The 12,829-nt window shown below is 43.5% G+C and overlaps 1 protein-coding gene across 1 annotated transcript in view; it reads right to left on the bottom strand.

Annotated features, from left to right (window-relative positions):
- The window catches only part of LGR5 (leucine rich repeat containing G protein-coupled receptor 5), a 139,973-nt gene that overhangs the window by 51,742 nt on the left and 75,402 nt on the right, over positions 1 to 12,829 (bottom strand). Inside the window, exons 3-4 of the mRNA XM_069975231.1 lie at positions 5,349 to 5,420; positions 149 to 220 (exon numbers count right to left, since the gene is read on the bottom strand). Of these exons, the coding sequence (XP_069831332.1) occupies positions 149 to 220; positions 5,349 to 5,420 (144 nt within the window). The remainder of the gene's footprint in view (positions 1 to 148; positions 221 to 5,348; positions 5,421 to 12,829) is intronic.

Here is a 12,829-nt window from a genome sequence, read left to right as displayed (position 1 = left end):
AATGTGCATTGCATATTTGGTGGTGGTAAGTAATGCAAAACTATTCTTTAAACTGGGGATCCCTGGAAAGCACAATGATCCCATACCCATATTTTGCCCAAGTCTTGGTTGACAATAAGGTTGCAATTTTTTACTTTATTGTACTTACAAAGACTGAAGGTTGCGAAGGTTATGAAAAGCATCACTTGGAACTTGTTTTAGCTGGTTATTCTGCAACATCCTAGTAATAAGACAAAAAATATATAGAGGATATTAAGAAAAATAATTCAAAAAGAAAATGCACACATATCAGCCATAACATAAAAATGTTATATTCTAATATGCTAATACTATATAAGTCCCTTGGTGTGCCAACAAAATAGCTTTGACCCATTGAAGTCTGGACTGAACAAGACCTCTGAAGGTATCTTGTCTGGTAGCAAAACATTAACAGCAGATCCTTTAAAGGGGTTGTCAAGTCTACAGGCCCTATTCCATAGAACAATTATTGGCTGTATTCGGATGATATTGGCCGTTACGGCCGATAATCGTCCGGTGGAATAGAAAGCAACGATCAGCCGACATTGATTATGTCAGCTGATCGTTGCAGTCGTTAGTCTTTCAACCAGGTTGAAAAACAAACGACTGTAATAGCAGCGATCTGCTGCTGTCGCCCCGTGGAATAGGAGCGGCAGCAGACCGCCACTATCCTCCATAGGGGGATGCTCTAGCGATCACCCGGGCAGCCCCCCGCCGCGTATAATAGCGATGGCAGCGAGCGGGTAACGAGGAGCAAACGAACGCTTACAGTGCTCGTTTGCTCCTCACAGTTGGCCCGTGGAATAGGGCCTTTAGAAAAACATGACAACTTTTTCCCCAAAACAGCACCAATCTTGTTATCAGCTTGGGTGAGGCTTTGCAGCTCAGTTCTATTGAAGTGGACCTGAATTGTAATACCATCTGAATTGTAATACCACGCACAACCTGAGGGCAGGTGCGGTGCTGTTTTTTGCAAGACTGTAGCTGTATTTTTCTGGTTTTGGATAACCCCTTTAAGTTCTGTAAATACTAAATAGTGAGGGGGCCTCATTGGAACTGCTTTTCCAGCACATCCCACAGATCCTTGGTTAGAGATCTAGGGAACATAGCGGCCAAGTCAACACTTGGTCATCTTCCTCTAACCATTTCTAACAGCATTTTGTAATATTCTTCAAACCATTTTTGAACAGTGTGACAGTGTACATTATCCTGCTGAAAGAGGCCACTGCCATTAGGTAACACCGTTGCCATTAAGTGGTGCACTTGTTCTGCAACAATGTTTAGGTAGGAGTTACATGTCACACCAACATCCATATAAATGGCAGGTGCAGAATTTTCTCAGTGGAACATTGCCAGAGCATCACACTGCTTCTTCCATATTGCATCCTGGAACAATGTACATTTAGTGGGATCAAGAGAAGATTATGCCCCCGACTGAGCAATTGAAGATTATGTTGCACTGCTTCTTCACTGATGATATTCACCCATCCCTGTCAGATTAAGTAAAGTCCATTCAGACAGAATGCATAGAGTGTTAATGTTCAACTCAGACCCCAGCCAGGAGAGACCCTTTTCCATTAAGGGAGCAATTCACTACTGGTAATATATTTCCTTATCTTTAAATAATTATTACTTTTTTATTTTACATTTTTTACACTAAATTATTGGTGATTTAGTTTGTTTTCTATTCTAGGTGAACAAGATTTGATTTAATTGGGTCTGCCGCTAACTGGGACTGAAGAATGAATTCTGACCATAGGACCATTCTGTGTTTTTGGGTGATTTTATAATTGTGTGTGTATACTAGCTGTAATATAATAAAGGATTTATTTTTTATATTTTCTGGATATGCAGCACTATTTTCTTCTGTATGAGCTTGTTATTTTTTGTATAACTTTTGAGGTGGGAAGATGGGGTAGGGGTATATCTTAGGGAGCATCTGTCACAGGTGTTCAGACTCAGTTGTGCTAGGGAGTATGTCCTTAGCGAAATAATGCTCACTATTTTATGTGTCAAGTGAAGTTTTTGTCCTACAGGATAGGATCTTCACTTCACCCAAGCAATAAGACGTCCATATGATGTAAAAGAAAATGTGATTCAGCGGACCAGAGCATCTACTTTGAGCAATGGTCCAGTTCTGATTTTCACATACCCATTGTTGGCAATTTTGGCTTCACAGCCCTACTGTTTGTTGTGACACCTTTATATCATATCCAACATTAATTTAAGGGCTCATTTAGGAGCTACTAAATAGTTTGTCTCTCCTTGGACCACATTTGGTACTAACTGTGCATACCAGGAACACCCCAGCCACATACAGTACATTTTAAGCACTGACTGGACATTTGATACCTAATATGTCCTACACCTTAGAGAGACCATCATCACAAAATAATCAGAGTCATTCCATTACACCTATAAATGGCCTTAATTTAATGGATAATCAAACTTTGTAAATGTGCACTGTCTAATCCTTTAGGCTATGTTCACTTTGTTCTCCAAGACACCCTGCATGTTTTTCTATGGGATCCTGGCAGGAGCATATACATATAGTATACACTCTGGCCGGGATCCCAAGCGGCGCCGCAAAGAACTGACATGTCAGTTTTCTGTCGCCACTAATCATTGATTAGCGACCGTAGGAAACCATGTCAGTGCACACTGTGGAGCGAGCGGCTCCGGACGCTTGTTTCACAGTGTGCTATGGGGAGTTCTGATGCGGGCGCGCGCTGATGCACCTGCATCAGGACTCTATGGCCATAAAGATGATCTTTTCAGAGACCGGCCGCTCTCATACGCCATGTGAACATGGCCTTAACATGTAAGGAAATCTCAGGAGACTAGCCTAAACATTCACTTTTATTCTTCAGTATTTAAACACTAGTCGGAGCATTCTCCAAAGGATTCCAGGACCTAAAGATAAACTACAAGAGGATGCATCAGCAAGCAGATTCCTGTAGGTCTCTGGCAGGTATTCACCTGTTTAGAAACAAAATGAGCTCAATAGCAGTTGCTAGTTACACAATGGCAATAACAACATACTATCCAGACATATTTACTCAGCTGCCTTTTCAAAGGAAGGCATTCTTAGATTAAAATCTGCATAAGTCACTGCAAAATGACAGTGGGTTCAGTCTTATTGTCATTGTATAACTTATTTTTTGAAATGTTAGACTGTCTGAGCTTAGGATCCTGTCCTGGTATATCTATTACAATGTAAACTAGATATTCATGTTCAAAAAGAAAAATATATATTATGTGAAGTAGAAGACGCACACCTACAATTTTCTTTGATTTTTATAACATGACAGAAATCTTCATTCAGAAGGTACGTTGCATTTACAAGGTATGTCTGTGTTTAACATTTCCTGCTAACGTGAATGTTCACCAGACAATAGATGTTATCACTGTATGATGTGGTCAATGACTATACCTTAGGGCCGTATTACATGGCTTGATGAGCACTAATGTGCTAGATCGGTGCTTGCTCACAGAGCCTATTTGAAGGCTTGATGATTGTGTAGCAAGGACTGCACGGACATTGTTAGAGATGTCTGTGCAGCCTTTGTTTTAAAGAGGTAAATGGTATATAGAAAATAATAAAGAAGCTAGGCTTACCTCTACACGCTCCAGCCGAAGATGACACTTCTAAACCCATCTTTGCAGTGACAGCCCACTCGGCCAATAAGATCAGTCAGATCCTGTGGCTGGGGGGGTCCTTGATGTAGCCCCACAGAAAGAAGTCACAAGGTGTTAGATATGGGGATTGTAGAGACCAGCACAGAACTGGTTAAATGTTTTTTTTGGTGTGAAAGAAAATGAGTACTATAAATTTTGCGCCTGCTCATTTAATAAACAGAGAACTGTTGCTCTGTTTGTGTGCTAGATAAGGGTACCTTTATACTGAGGTAAAAGGTAGCCTCATTACTGAAGACCAGCCTGTCATCGAAATCATCCTTCTCCAATCAGCCCTGCAAGTCAATGCAAAAAGGAACAGCGTTTTTTGTTGTTGTTTGGTTTCATCTCCTAAAGAGGATGTAATCTGTCTTAGGGCCAGTTCACACAGAGTACAACTAGCGGAATTCCGAGAATTACACCACAGAATCCTGCCAGCCTCCGTGTCATTCTGGCAGTCTTTGGGACGCTCACACGCCTCCTCTTTCCGTGCCTCTCCACTCGTAAGAATTAACATGTCAATTCTTCCGCGCGGAGAGAGGAGGTGCGCCAGTCTCCCATAGACTGCCAGTATGACACGGAGGCTGACGGGATTCCGTGATGGAGAATTCTGCCAGTTTTCCTCCGTGTGAACTTGCCCGAACAACACAAACGTTTTCTAAAATACTCCATCGTGTAGTGTAGTTTGTAGCACCATTATTTGCAATTTCTATGTACAGCACATTTACCAAACTTATTTTAAAAGTTTTGCTGTACTGTCATAGTAGACCCCATTGCAGCAAATTCCAACAAGAAAACAGCTTTTTTTTGCTTTAATGTTGCCAGTTTTGTTTTTAAGTCAATGGCCACTCACCACTGATGCTACTGAACTACAGACCCTTACTTTTGCACTTGTACCATCCTTTCTGAATCACCTTGTATAGAAATGTTTCCTTCCAGGCTTTAATGCTCTCTAGCAGGCACTAACATCAGTGAATTTTCAGAAAGTTCCTCTCTGGTGGACATCAATGTCAAAGTTTAGTCTAGTGCCTAGTGTATCCACTATACTCAGAGGGTAAAATTACAGCCATGGAAGAGCTGGAGGCAGGGTTAACAAAAAGGCTTTGAATTCTCATGACCATTTGCAAATGCTAGGGCATATTGGTGACCACTTACGTTGCCTCCAGGAGTCTTAACATGCCTATTATCTCTATTGTTTTCCTGTAATGTTACTTTTTGCAGTTTATTTAGATGTAAAACATATCCATTTCTGCATTAACCTATAAGGCCTTGGGCACAACAATGATAAATCCCCCCTAAAACTTTAAAAATGGATTTTAGTGATTTCAGAACTGGGCCTATAAGACTAGCATTTGCATTCTGATTTTAAATAAAGTTCATGACCACCTGAGTAATAAGGGGAAAAGTGCTGATACATAACCAAATACAGTATAAACTCCTTCCCCCATGAACTTTTTTGCCACATTTTTGGCACTTTTATTTTTCCATATACTGAGCCATATGAGAGATTGTTTTTTGTAGGACCAATAGTGCTTTTTAAAGTATATCTACTTTACCATAAAATGTACTACAAACAACTTTTTAAGCACTACATCAACTACATCAAATAGAAACAGTGATCGGAAATATACATAACAAGTGCTTGGTCTACTTACAGGACTTTGAGACTGTTGAGTCCAGCAAAAGCTCCTTTGGGAATGTATGTCAAGTCATTTCCTGCAAGACGTCTAAGAAAAAAAACATAAGTAAATCCATTTATCATCATGTGGAACTCATTTGCGCAAGACTTAATGTAACAACTACTCAGTAAACAAATATACCAAGCCTTACCATCTTCTCTTGTTAGGATAAAAGTAAATAAAATAAAATAAAGTCAATAAATAAGAATAATCTCTCTGAGTAAGCAGAAAAATGAAGTGTAAATGTTTTCTTGTTTACTGTTGTGCAAGTCCTGTATATAGCTGTAAATATGTTTTCAGTGTCTGTGCCAAGAAAGAGATCTGCATCACTCACCATGACCTGGTGGTGCACTGGGACCAAGCTGTAAACACCGAACAATAAAGGAGTGATGTAAGCATCCTCCAAAATAAAATATAAGTGGGTCCATGGCACCCCACACACTGCCCCAGTAACTGATAGTTCGTATACTAGAGTATATGAACGATTGTAATTATGAACAAATAATGTGTGTGAAACATTTGTGAATGATTAACAATCACTTTATGGAGAGCTAAAACATATGAACAACGACATACAAACAAATTTTGGTTAGTCGTTTGATTGTTGCCTACATACACATAGGAAGATTATCACTTACATTTGAATGATTTTTCACACGTTAATCATTTCATGTAATAGGGCCCTAATTGTCATACATCGCAAATGGCAGGATATGCTCTAAAAATTCTGCCTTCCTGCTTCCTGTTCAGGCACATGCCAGAGACTTCTTTCAGCAGCGCCGTTGTATTTGATACAGACAATGCTTCTGCTGAAAGAATTCCGACTCAACGTATCTTGCCACCAGTTAACTTTAAGGCTGGGTTCACACACAGTATATTTTAGTCAGTATTTGGTCAGTATTTTGCAACCTCAACTAGGAGTGGATTGAAAACACAGAAAGGGTCTGTTCACACAATGGTGAAATTGAGTAGATGGCCGCCATATAACGGTTAATAACTTCCGTTATTTCAATATAACAGCCGTTGTTTTAAAATAACAGCAAATATTTGCCATTAAATGGCGGCCATCCACTCAATTTCAACATTGTTTGAACAGATCCTTTCTTTGTTTTCAATCCACTCCTGGTTTTAGTTGCAATATGAGGACCACAATACTGACTGAAATATACTATGTGTGAACACAGCCTAAGCCTTTAGTATATATGCTATGTATCCTGTGCTATTCAGAAAATAGCTGCAATCTAGTTAATAGCATTATGCAGAGGGGAAAAAAAACAAAAAACACAGGGGCCAATGTGCTTAACTAGCACTGTGGCTCATTTTAGGTGGTTAGGAGTCTAGAGCTCAAACCACTGTGATCAGTATGTTACAGTCATGATCATTATGTATTACACATAATACGGATCATTACACATAATGCTTATCATTACTCTTGCAATGGATGTGTTGCATAATGCCTCTGCAAATGAGTTAGATTGAACGAAGATTTGAGGAATTTGGAGGCCAAGCAAAACTTGGTACTCTTTCTTCCAAAAAAATTATTGAGTCATTTTTGCAGTGTGGCAGAGAGGGAATCTTGTTGTCATAAAGGTGTGTACTTTGTATACAGTAACGTTCAGGTAGGTGGTACATGTTAAAGTAACATTTCCATTAAAGCCAGGGCCTATTGCTTGCTTTTTAGAGCATTGCTCACAGCATCCTACAGCTGCCACTGGCTTGTCGTCCTCCTAGAGTACAACCTGTGCAAACTATTATGTACTGTAGGTAAGCAACTCACATGTACCCAACTGTCCTCATCATGTAAAGCAAAACATGATTCATCAGATTATCTATTAACTTCTATTGTTTCATGGCTCACTTCTGAAGCTTACAGGCCCACCCAGCGGTGAGTAGTGGTCCGCATTGGCACTGTGACTGGCATGCAGCTATGTAGCAACACATTCTGCAAGCAACAATGTACTCTGTGTTCTTAAATACACTAACAGTTTCAGCAGTTATGGCTGCAGTAGATGTTTTGTGCAGTACCCATAGCCTAGCAATTGCAGTGATATCAGTTGAGGAACACATGAGATGTGCAGCTGCAAGAGTAACTCTGGAATTCTGCGGTAACATTAATACTGGGGAGAAAAAAACCTTGAAAACATTTGCCCCTTCAATTTAATAAATATTATGACAGTAATAAATCAAATCATCACACATAAATAACCATACAGCCAAAAACAGAATGCTTAAACAATAAAAACCTGGACAGTGGATGACCCCTTTTGGCAGATGTGCGAGGTCATCAGGTAATCTTTCCACGTAGGTTTAATATATATTTCACTGTGCTAAATGGAAGTACTTGCCACAAAGCCCTAAAGAATACTATAGCATACTGCTCAGCTGAGAAAGCACATGTTTTTGTTATTGTATTGTCAAGCATGCTACTAAAACTCTGGACCCATAAGACTGAACTCAGATAAACTAGCTGTCTCCTAGCTGGCACATGGTAATCTGTAATCATCTGTGCTCCAGTTTTTGTGATCCCACTCTTAAGGCCGTATTCCACGGCCCGACTCTGAGGAGCAAGCGAGCGCTGTGAGCACTCGTTTGCTCCTCATTCCCTGGTCGCTGCCACCGCTATCACACGCGGCAACAGCGAGCAGGTGAGCCCGGGGAGGACCATGAGGAGCTGCGAGGGGGGGGGGCTGTCCGGGTGATTGCTGATCGTCCGGGCAGCCCATAGGATATAGCGGCGGTCTGTTGAAAGACAAACGACTTCAACGATCAGCCGACATGAACGATGTCGGCTGTTTGTTGCCCCCTATTCCACGGGACGATTATTGGGCAATATCACCCGAATACGGCTGATAATCGTTCTGTGGATTAGGGCCATTAGCTTTTGACGCTCCACCCCGGATGCCGGAGAAAAGCTAGATCAAATCCAGGGAAACTGGGAGAAGTTTCCCAGGATTGGTTCCAGCTTTTCCCGGCATCCTGGGAACACCAGGGCCAGGTTATTTCTGGTCTAAAGGATCAAAGCCACTTTTTCATATCTGACCTGTCTTGCTTTATGTAATAATAGTTTTGGGATGCTTTTACTTGTGGAAGTAATTCTGAGAATCTTTTTTTTTGACACACTGTAAATTTTTGTCAATAGATTCAGCATTTTATTTAAAGACTCCAAAATTTTGAAAAAAAGTCTCTGCCTATAAGAAAGATAGTGATGCCCCACAAAATAGTTAATAAGTAATATTTACCATATGTTTATAATTAACTATAAGTTATAGGTTTAAAGGGCCTGTATGTGACCCCCCATAATGTTATTCTGTAGGTCAGTACAATTATTCTGATACCCTATTTACTTTTTAATGGTATATTACATTTACATCATAACATTTGCTATAAAAATCATTCTTGTATGTTGCCAGAGAGACATCACTGTTTTTCCCTGGTGGAGCTGTGAGAGGGCTTGTTTTTTTGTGGTGCCATTTTGGAGGTACATATGACTTTTTGATCACTTTTTATTCCATTTTAAGGATGGTAGGATTAAGAAAAAAATTGTAATTTGACAATTTTTTTCCCCACAAGTTGTACTGTGCGGTATGAATGACATGTAATATGTATTCTGCAGGTTGGGACGATTATGTTGATACCCTATTTTTAGACAACAATAACAAGTATGTTTGTTTTTCTCTTCCTAAATAAATAATCTGTAATGAGGGAAATAGGTGACTTATTGTCTCTTTCTTTTTATTTTTCATGTTTTTCTTTTCATTTTTTTCACATAATTTTTAGCTGTCCTATTAAGGTAACTAAGTAATGTGATCTACTGATGGCAGTTTTATTACACTGCAGTCCAGATCTGCACTGCAGTGTATTATTCTTTTACATTGAGTGGCATAGCTGAACAGACGCAGCCTCAGGCACCCGGTTACACTGGCTTCCATCAGATGAGGAGTAGAGGGACATGTACCATGAGAGATGCTGCAGTTGCACTGACTACAACATCTAAAGCATTAACTGTCAGAAGCCTATTTGTGGACATAACCACTAAAGTGGACATACAGGGGCGTGGCCTGACTATGGAGGAGTGAGCACGCACCTTCTGTGGGCTCCCACCTCAGATCACCAGATAGCTTGCTAAAGCATCCCAGAATTGCCAAACTACACCCCAAATGGTCGGTAGCCGCAGGAGGACCAAGGCAGGCACGCTTTTACCTCAACCCCGGTCCGTCCGGGGCAGCCTGGACCGTTTCTTCTCTCCCGCCGGTCGCGGCCTACCTGCAGGGCCTGAGGCCTCCGCGCTCCCCGGCTCTAGAGTGACGAGAGCGGCCGCCGCCGCAGCAGCAGCCGCCGCGGTTCCGTCCGGACCGGAGTCGCAGCTAGCCCCCACCGGTGTGGGGTGCCCCTCGGTGACGGCAGACGCGGCGGTAAGAGCCCCAGCCCCGACCACCCCCGCTCTGACTCCCCTGAGCCCCGGCAGCAGTCAGAAACAGGGCACAGCCCGGCTTACCTCCCGGCCTTCAGACGCTGCTCCCGCTGCTCACCGGGGCCGGCCGCTCACCACCGGTAACACAGAGCCTCCTGGCCCCCACCTCAGGGAAGCGGTGCTTGTCTGCCTCCCCCACACAGGTGCGGTGCCGGCGCGCTCGTGCCTCAGGACAGTGACAGAGGCAGTGTTTCCTGGTCCCTGCATTAAGACAGCTGCATCCCTGAAGCCTCATTCCCACTCGGAGGTGAGCCCTGGTCCTGGCCTTGGTGCAGCGGAGTACCCCTGTTCTGGGCAGAGGACAGCAGAGGTGGCCATAAACCCTGCTCCCTGTAGGGACACAGACTGTGCCTTAACATCGGGTCCTGTTCGGGCAGCCATTATGTCTTCCCTGTCCCCTGCTGCACTTCCCTTCTCCTCCACTAGAGGCAGCGAGATGCACCATCCTAGCTCTGCTGCATCTATTAACCCCGTACAGGATGGCAATGAGTGGGACTGGAAGGAATATATGAAATTGCTACCCACACGCTCGGACATGGAAAAGTTTGTGGAACGCCTGGAAACCTCTTATAAGCAAGAGCTTACTTCTCTCAAGTCTGACGTGCATGCCTTGGAGGCAAAAGTTTCTGATATTGCTGCTGATCAGGTTTCCTTGACCACCACAGTGGATGATGTCCAGGCTACCCTTGCTATTCAGGAGAGGCAAATACGTCATCTTTACAGGCTTCATGAGGACGTGGAGAACCGCGGTAGGCGGAATAACATCCGTATTAGAGGACTTCCTGAAGCAACTAGAGCTGCTGATCTTATCCCGTCCCTCCAGGACTTGTTCGCATCTATCCTTAAGCGGCCACCGGGGGCAGAGTTTGAGATTGACAAGGCTCACCGCACTCTGGGTCCTGTTTCTACTAATATCAATCGGCCTCGAGATGTCATCTGCAGGCTCCATCATTACAGAGTGAAAGAGGAAATTATGAGAGCAGTGCGCAACATGGACTATGTGGATTTTGATGGTGCCCAATTGATTTTTCTTCAGGATCTCTCCAGAGCTACTCTAACACAAAGACGGGCTCTAAAACCCCTGCTGGAGCTGCTAAGAGAGCGTGAAATTCAATACTCTTGGGGGTTTCCTTTCCAGCTGGTTGTCCGTAGAGGCGGGAGAAGATTTGAGTTACACACGCCTGAGGATTTGCCTGCCTTCTTGGCCGCACTGGATCTGCCGCAGATGACTTTGCCGGATTGGGATCCGGTCCCGCCGATAACACCGAGCAGGCCATCTCGCCCTGTTGACATGGCGGCTTCCGGGGACTGAGGACGCTTTGGAGGGTAGTGGCCATGGCGTCTGGTTCTTTTGAGGTGCCTCACTGACGCGGAATGTATCTTTTTCTGTTTCCTAATACTGCGTCATGCTTCTCTATGCTTGCGGGGTCTCTACCTTCGCTTATCTGGTTATAATAACATGGCTGTATAGTTATGCTGGTTTCTATGTGTGCGGGTTCCGGGGGTGGGGGTTGGGGCTCTTGGTGAGCTTATTCAGGTATTTGTTTATGGGGTGTTTCTTCATCTAGCATATCACATATAGTTGTTGAGTGCATTTATGGTATATATTTAGTTTACATTCTGGTGTTCTGTTACGGGCTTACAGACCTTCATCTGTCAGTCCGTCCCTCTCTAAAATAGACGCTTGACGCGTTGCTGTACCCAGTTGGGTCTGTCCTGGTAGTGTAGAACTACCTGGAGTCGGAGGTTGTCTCTCTTGATAACCCCCTTTTTTCTGGCTGCTGGTTCGGTCTTGCTCTTTCTTCCTAGACATATTCTCTTTGTCATCTCTTTCTTTTCTTCTTTTCTCTGCTCCCTCTTATTCTTTTTCTACCTTTCTTCTTTTCTTCTCCCTCTGGGGCGGGGGGTGGTGGGGACATGGCGGGGGCGGACGTCAGACTTGCTTCCATTAATGTTAGGGGATTGAATGTCCCGCAGAAGCGGTCTCAGATCCTCTACTCCATGCACAGACAGAAGGTACATATTCTGCTACTACAGCAGACCCACTTTCAGACTGCCCATGCTCCTCAGATGCGGCTCAATTACTACAATGTGTGGACACATAGTACTAATCCTGACGCCAAATCTAAAGGAGTCTCGATAGCACTGCACAAGACCTTGTCGCATAAATTGCTTGATTCTCTGACGTGTCCTAGGGGGAGATATGTTTTCATTAAGATAGAGATCCAAGCGCGGATTTACACTGTTGGAAATATTTACCTCCCTAATTCCCGTCAGGGCAGTACTCTGAGGGCTATTCTCCGAACGGCCTCTACATTTATAGAGGGCGTGTTGATTCTGGGAGGGGATTTTAACTTGGTGATGGACCCTTCCTTGGACACCTCCTCCGGCAAAACAGCGGTGCCACGCTCTGATTATGCGATTGCACGGTCGGTCCTCGGTCTCCATAGCTTGGTGGATGTCTGGCGCATCCTTCATCCTAAGGATAAGGACTTCACACATTATTCAGATGCTCACCGTACCTATGGCAGACTGGATATGTTTTTTGTTGCTCAGTATGCCTTAACGTTTAACCCCACGGCTTCAATAGGCACTGCCTTGTGGTCCGATCACTCTCCCATATTTTTGTCATTGTCTTTGCCGGGGATGGTGCCTAGGGAATGGTCGTGGAGATTGAATGAATCGCTCCTCAGGGATGTGGTGTGTAGAGCGGCTGTTACTCAGACCATAACTGATTTCATTCATGATCACGCTGATGATGACACTGCCCTACCAATGCAATGGGAGGCCCTGAAGTGTGTTGTCAGGGGAACCTTGATTCAGCAGGGGGCTCGGATCAAAAAGGACAAAGGTGCTAAAATTGTTAACTTAGCCGGCAAAGTAGAGGCTCTATCTAGGGCACATAAACAAAATGCCACCGATGAAGCACTGACGGCGTTAACGCTTGCTAGGGAACAATTGAAGGACCTCCTCAACAAGTCTTCCT

The sequence above is a fragment of the Dendropsophus ebraccatus genome, chromosome 1 (assembly GCF_027789765.1).
Source record: "Dendropsophus ebraccatus isolate aDenEbr1 chromosome 1, aDenEbr1.pat, whole genome shotgun sequence".
Taxonomy (NCBI): domain Eukaryota; kingdom Metazoa; phylum Chordata; class Amphibia; order Anura; family Hylidae; genus Dendropsophus; species Dendropsophus ebraccatus.
This window is presented reverse-complemented; position numbering and strand designations above follow the sequence as displayed.